This window comes from Oncorhynchus kisutch, linkage group LG5 (assembly GCF_002021735.2).
Source record: "Oncorhynchus kisutch isolate 150728-3 linkage group LG5, Okis_V2, whole genome shotgun sequence".
Classification (NCBI taxonomy): domain Eukaryota; kingdom Metazoa; phylum Chordata; class Actinopteri; order Salmoniformes; family Salmonidae; genus Oncorhynchus; species Oncorhynchus kisutch.
In genome coordinates this window covers 8,898,789-8,905,575 of record NC_034178.2, presented here as the reverse complement: position 1 = coordinate 8,905,575, position 6,787 = coordinate 8,898,789, and the positions used below count along the sequence as shown (strand labels likewise).

Genomic DNA, 6,787 nt, shown 5'->3' with positions numbered 1-6,787 from the left:
TGATCGCTATCTTAGTCTAAACGTCTTATTTCAGTATCTATGCAACATTGTATCATTTGTGTTATTGTTACCGACAAAGACAAGACACATTATATTGAGCCGCTAGAAATTACAAAAGCTTCAAAAGCCTCTGAAGGATGGAAACAATAGTGCAGCGTGCGGCTCAAAACAAAGTCAATGATCGAGTCAATAGATCGAATCAATACGTGGAGGCCGAGAATTGAAGAGGTTAGGTCACATGCAGCACTTGGTGGTCCGATCAGTCATACTGATCAACAACAGCTGTGGTATTTACACTGGTATTGGGAGTAATCGGGAAAGTAAACTCCCGAGGTGTGCTGCTGATGGGTGCCGTGCTGCGAGGGTTGCAACAAGCTGCCAGCTTCTCAGGGAGATGATCAGTTAAGTGTGTGTAGCCTGCTGGGGTTGAAGAGAGCAAAACAAGAGTAAGTTAAGCTCTGGTCAGAACTGTACAGAGCACAGCTGGGGTTCATAGCTAAAATGCAAATCGCCGCAGAGAGCAAATCCACAGTAAGGTTAGGCTTTGATCTGTAAACTGCAGCACATAACTGGACAGTAGTTGATATCAAAAATCTAAAAGACTTTTCCAAGGAATTTGCTTTCCAAGGAATAACCTGTCAAGTCTCTACTTCACAAATGAACAAAGGATCAGCACCTTTGCATTGCTATACAGTAAAACAAAGGCTCGCATTTGATAAAAACTGAAAGCAGTGAATGCTTTGGTCAAACATCATGTAATACTGCATATGAGGATAAGAGGAGGAAGCCAGTGTTGGGGGTCATTCTTGAACTCTGATGTTGCAAGCACCATAATACTCCTGCCATCAAAAGCAACATAATGTTCTGTGTTTTGAATGTACCCAAACACAGGTATAATTGTGGACAGCATTGCATTACCTCAGAAATGAAACCATGGACACAATGAACACCCCATATAACTGCTATCTCATTGGAAGAGACATGTGCTGTCCAAGGTGCTGAAATAAGTTGGCTGCAATAGCATTTTTCTGCTAATGCAATCGCACAGCAATCAGTGTATGCACCATGGACAACACAGACCAAGTGGTTATTATTGAAAGAAAACAAGCACATTTAGCACACACATGTCCAATAATACTGTGTTTCAGTTCAACCCAGGTAAGAATGAAATGTCTTAGAGACGCATAGATTTCACTCAACCTCAACCACGTTTTATTTAACAAAATAGAAGCAGGTCAAATGTAGTAAAGCATATAAATGTAACTCTGGGACACAGCGTTGAGATATGACCAATAATTCATGAGCCATGGTAAAACGTTCCACAGCAGAGACTGATAATTACCCTTTGAAGCAATACACCAACAGACTCGAGTCTGAAGTGATGGACAGCACTGTTGTTGCCAAAGACCTGCTAAGATAATACTCCCCAAGGTCAGCCTATGTGATTGGTTACATTTAGTGATGGGTTGGCGGGGGGGGGGGGGGGGGGGGGGGGGGTGAGTGTGTGAGCATACAGACAGACACACACATGTAGACAGACACTAGTGCACATGCACACACATTTAATCAATCATTTGAATTATTTAAATGCATACATACACACACACACACACACACACACACAGCCCAGACACTCGACAATGAACATTGTTCTGCTAATGCAGTCACACAGCTAACCATATAGTCTATCAGTCCACAGTGTTAAAAAGGCCTGGGGGAAATGCTTGTTGCTGTATTAAGATAAATGATGAATCAGACAGGGTGGAGACATGTTTGATATTGAACTGGCTCTGAGCACTTTGACCTTTTGCAGGCCAGTGCATGTCTGACTTGTAATGCCTTATTGACATATATATGCACATATATGCACATATGCTTATTTATAAGAACATTAAAAACAGTGGGTACATTGGTGGACCTGATCCTAATGAAAAATAAAAACCAGTATGAACAAAACTAATTCAGTGCTTGAATTTACAGAGTATTCATATAAAACCAAAACATTTCACAGTCGTGTGATCTGTACCGTTTTACTGCAGAATCAGTGACATTGATCAATTTGAATGGATTATCAGAATATCACGTTTAATGCTAACCATTATTGTACACTGTAATCATCATCTTGATATCACTATAGTTGTTCAGTAAAATGTCATAGCATTGGGCAACAGACCGACTGCTGAACACTTCTAATATTGAAGAATATATATGTTTCTTAATGCAACATTGCCCATTCACACCCGATTAAATTAACATCTCAAGATAAAATTCCTATTCCAAAACGCCCTCTTGCAAAACACCTATACCTCAGCCCTCCCTCCAATGGAGAAGATGCAACAACAGCGACATCGTGAGTTTCCTCGTCTAGAGTAATGCGGTGATCCTGCCATGTCTTCCCTATGGCATCAGACTAATACTGTCGATTGTTAAGACGTGTTTTTATGTCATTTTTTACTGTATGCAAACTGACCATTGCCCAATCTATTTTAAGCACGTTAGTTAAAAAAAAATGTAAGTCCATTTGTCATATTTGGACACAATAGATGGCTTTACAAAAGCTCACATAAATGGAGGTGAATCATAGCCTACGCTTTGTGGAGGAATACTTTTTACATTAAAAAAGCATTTTAGTCTACCTGCGCTCTGTACATAGATCGAACTGCACATACCATTACTTCCATTGAAAACATTTTAATTTTGAAAAAATATGCAGTTAGAAAAAAAACCATATAATTCGGTAAAGCCTTCTCCTCTCCCCCAAAGCAGGCTATAGTCATTAACACACAAAACCACGAACTGTTTTTAGCTACATTAACCTTGCAGCATAACCATGAGTGACGTTAATTGGTCATGCTCACCTGCATCCCGAATATCTGAAATTCAACAATTGGCACACCATAAAATAACACATTATACATTCATAAAGAGCTGAATGTGCAGATATGATGAGATCTGCACCAATTATAAATAACCCCGATATTTATCGACAATCAACTGATAAAACAAACAAAAAAGAACATGCGTGGACAGCGTTTATCTTCTTTTTCGTCCCAATGTGTTCTTTTTCCGTTTTTTTACCGTTTTAAAACAACAAATACAAATCCTATAACGCAGTTCACAAAAAAATTGAGAAATGGCACTTTGTATATATTCATATATAGTTTTATATGCATATATATACTGTATATATTCATATTGACAACATGAAAGAAGGGTCGAGTTGGCTTCTTCGTTACTTATGGTATGGTTCCCCAGTGTGTGTTGAAACCATGCGAAATCATGCAGATCTGATAGTCAGTTATTTACATTACATTCATGCGCTCGTGCACAATTTCCCGATTCTTCTCTCTCAGATCGTCAGTCTGATTGCGGCAAATAGCTGTACTGGGATTCGGGGGCGGGGGGGCGGTCTATACATATATTACAGTTGGTTCTGTAGCAAACTCATTGGCACCACAGTCAACTGGAGCAAACAAAAAATGGTCTATCTCCGACAAAATGCGAATGAAGAAGCTTCGTAACATAGCATTTGTTTATTTTTCTTCAATTGCCATTGTGTCAAGAGAACGCAGTATATTTGTCTGTCTGTTTGTATTCCAGGTTTAATTGTCAATAGTCGTTTTACGCATCATTTGTGGTGGAGAAATGGGCGCTACAGTCAAACCCTCTTTGCGCGCCCCCGTCCGCATGGTAAGGCCCGCTATGCCAATAAGACGAGTCGCACACTGTCTGCAAGGAATTGATCTCTGACGCAGAGGAATTACCATCCCTCCGCTTTGATCTCTTGCGATTCCGCAAAATGAAGACAAGCATCCCTACAACAGTGAACGCAGACGTGACAAATACCAGTAGTAGCCCAGGGACTAGTACAGAGATGGATACCCTGTTCGGCTCCACATAGGAGTTCGAGCGCGTACCCGTGTCTGCGGTGAAGGTGCTGTTTTTGGAGAGAGAGGTGGGGTAGACTTTATCATACAACTTGGGACACATCAGATCATTTCGGACGTGACGGAAATCCCTTTTCCAGAACTCTTCTGGGGACTCACACTTGAGATCACTAACGATCACATCTGCCCCCAGTTTCTCCGTCCACTGTTTGAAAGGGACAATATTACACGAGCAATCCCAAGGGTTCCCATGCAAATCAATTTGTATGATCGAATTGAGTTGATCTAAGACCCCTGCGACAGGGAGATATGTGAAATAATTATTATGCAAGCTAATCTTTGATAAAGACACTCCAAGGAAAGCATCCACAGGTAGCGCTTTCAGCAAGTTATTGTTGAGGAAAAGCACTCGCAGATTAGGCAGAGGGCTGAATGTGCCTGCCAGTATCAGCTGTATGTCATTATATTCCAAACTGAGATATTCCAGATTTTGAAGTCCAATGAACATTTCCGCAATGAGCGTATCCAGGTAATTCTTATCCATGTACAACCATCTTAATTCGGTGAGGTTTTGAAAAGTGCTGTTGTCTATCAATTTGATGTTGTTTCCACCCAAATCAAGGAGATTCAGACTTGAATAGCCATTGAGATGGTTCTTTTTTATAGCATGGACGTTGTTATCTCTCATGTTTAATTCGTGCGCAGTGATGGGTTTCGGTTTTAGGTTAGCCAAGCTCTCTATCTTCTTGCCCTCGCAGTTAACCCCTAACCCCTGCCTGGATCCAATGAGCTTGCAGCTGCATGGCACAGGACATGATGCGTTCTGCACAATCTGCAGCTGCTCTCTCTCCCCATTCACACCTGTCATAGATGTGGGCTTCGTTTTCAACTGCCAGTGCGATTTAGAGCGTCCCTTTTGCCCATTCCCTGGGGTTGGGGAACCAGGATCACCACTAGCTTTATAAGGCGTTGGAACGGGCCCAGGTACAGAGGTCTCCTCTTGGGTAGGAGGTGCAACTAAACTCTCGTCAGCACCACTTTTTATTGAAGGACACAGATCCATCTCCGATGTCTCGTTCAAGTCGTTCCCTTGCAGTGGCGTTGGAGCCTCGCAGATCACCCGGCCGATAAGCGCGTTCTGCGGTATATTCTCCAGCCATTCCTTCAGGGAAACCAGGTCGCAGTTGCAGTCCCAGGGGTTATCCTCCAATAAAACCTCCGCAATGCCCGGTATTTGTTCGAGAACTCCCTCATAAGGCACCGTTTTGATTCGGTTCCCTCGCAGGTCGAGGTGGGTGATGGGAACGTGTTGAAAAACATTTATAGGTAGTGCACTGATGAGGTTATCATTTAGAATTAACACTTCAAGTTTATTTAAGTCCCTGAACACGGCCGGGTCAATGTCTCTCAATAGATTAAAATCAGCCTGAAGATATTCCAAGTCATCTAAACCAAGGAAGGTGCTTTTCCTAAATGACCGTATCTTGTTATTATTTATGTGGAGCCTTTTCACGAGCTGCAGTCCCAGAAAAGCACCAGGGACAATGTCATGCAAACCGTTGTTTTCCAAATGCAAGCTTACGGCATTGTAAAAGTTAGCAAACTCATTGGGAAAAAGCCTGGATAAAGAATTCCCATGCAATAGCAAGTGATAAAACTGGGAACTGGGACCAGTCAAATGGTGCAGATTAGTAAAGCTCCTTTTTTCGCAGTCAATGTGCAAATCGCCTTCAATCTCATTGCAGGAGCATATCTGTTCCTTACAAATGTCCCTTGTAACATTTCCAATGGCCACACAAAGAGCCGCCTTCAGCAAGACAATCCAAAGCAGCATTTTCAATACAAACAATTCATCCCCGATTTCAAGACATGAAAACGAGCTGTTGAATCAATGTTTTTTAGTCCAGTTTATCCCCCAAAAGATAGACCGAGGGGTCTAAAAGAAAAGGCGACAGTCCTTTATAATATCCATGCTCTTCTAGCCCGTTATGTCCAGGCGTCCAGCTTTAAAATGACCATATAGAATGCCTCAGATGGAATGGATCCTTTTGCTGGTATGAAAATAATTGAAAACAACAAACCGCAATAGCATCTGACACATTTTTAGGCTTTTGTTCGGTAATGACTGACCTTGCAAATTTTATAAATCCGTGATTTTCTCGTTGTGCAGCGGTAGCAGTGGGTGCTGTTCTTTTCCCCTCGGTGCTGAATTCACACCGACGCTGGGTATTTAGTGCTGATCACACTGCCAATGGAACGAAAAAAACGCATTCCTCACACCTTTCGGTGTTTCCTTGCGTTTGTTTCCAGTGCTTTTCTTTGGTAATTTTGAATCACAAAGAGGTTACACAGAGACTGTGCTCGTTCTAGCCCGGTGCTCTTAGAAAGATCTCACACCCTCTACTGAGCTGCAATGGAAAAAATCCACCGTCTGAGGGAATGCTGAAAAAAATCTATCCACATACAGGACTAGCAAGCGTTAAAATGTTCACACTAAAAGCTGTTGATCTGTTCAGTCTTTTTTGACCAATAATATTACTATTCTAAAGCCAACAAGGTTATGGATTCCGAACGACGTTCCTTATTTCGTGTTACTGCTTAGGCTGAATCCTTGCTTTAGATCCGCTTCTGTTTTTTAATTTTCTTTTTTTTTTAAAGTAGACTAGACTACATAACGCATTGCTAACGTATTGGAGACAACTCTTTTCCAAATCGGAGGTTGGTTATAACCTCATCTAATTATTAATTTGCGCATTTTATGAAGACTAATAATCTCTGATGTGTGTATTGCATCAAGCCCAGCATACGAGTGCCCTCCAGCGTGAATGCTACTTTCTCTCTGCTAGGAACCGCTGTTGAATGCGGTAAAATAATTAACTACATAGACTACAACGTACACG

General features: G+C 41.6%; 1 protein-coding gene across 1 annotated transcript; it reads right to left on the bottom strand.

Annotated features, from left to right (window-relative positions):
• Window positions 1-1,177: 1,177 nt before the first annotated feature.
• Window positions 1,178-5,848, bottom strand: LOC109890607 (SLIT and NTRK-like protein 1). Its single transcript, XM_031824349.1, has one exon. The coding sequence runs from the start codon at window positions 5,719-5,721 to the stop codon at window positions 3,622-3,624; it is 2,100 nt and encodes a 699-aa protein (XP_031680209.1). The 5' UTR covers window positions 5,722-5,848; the 3' UTR covers window positions 1,178-3,621.
• Window positions 5,849-6,787: the final 939 nt, after the last annotated feature.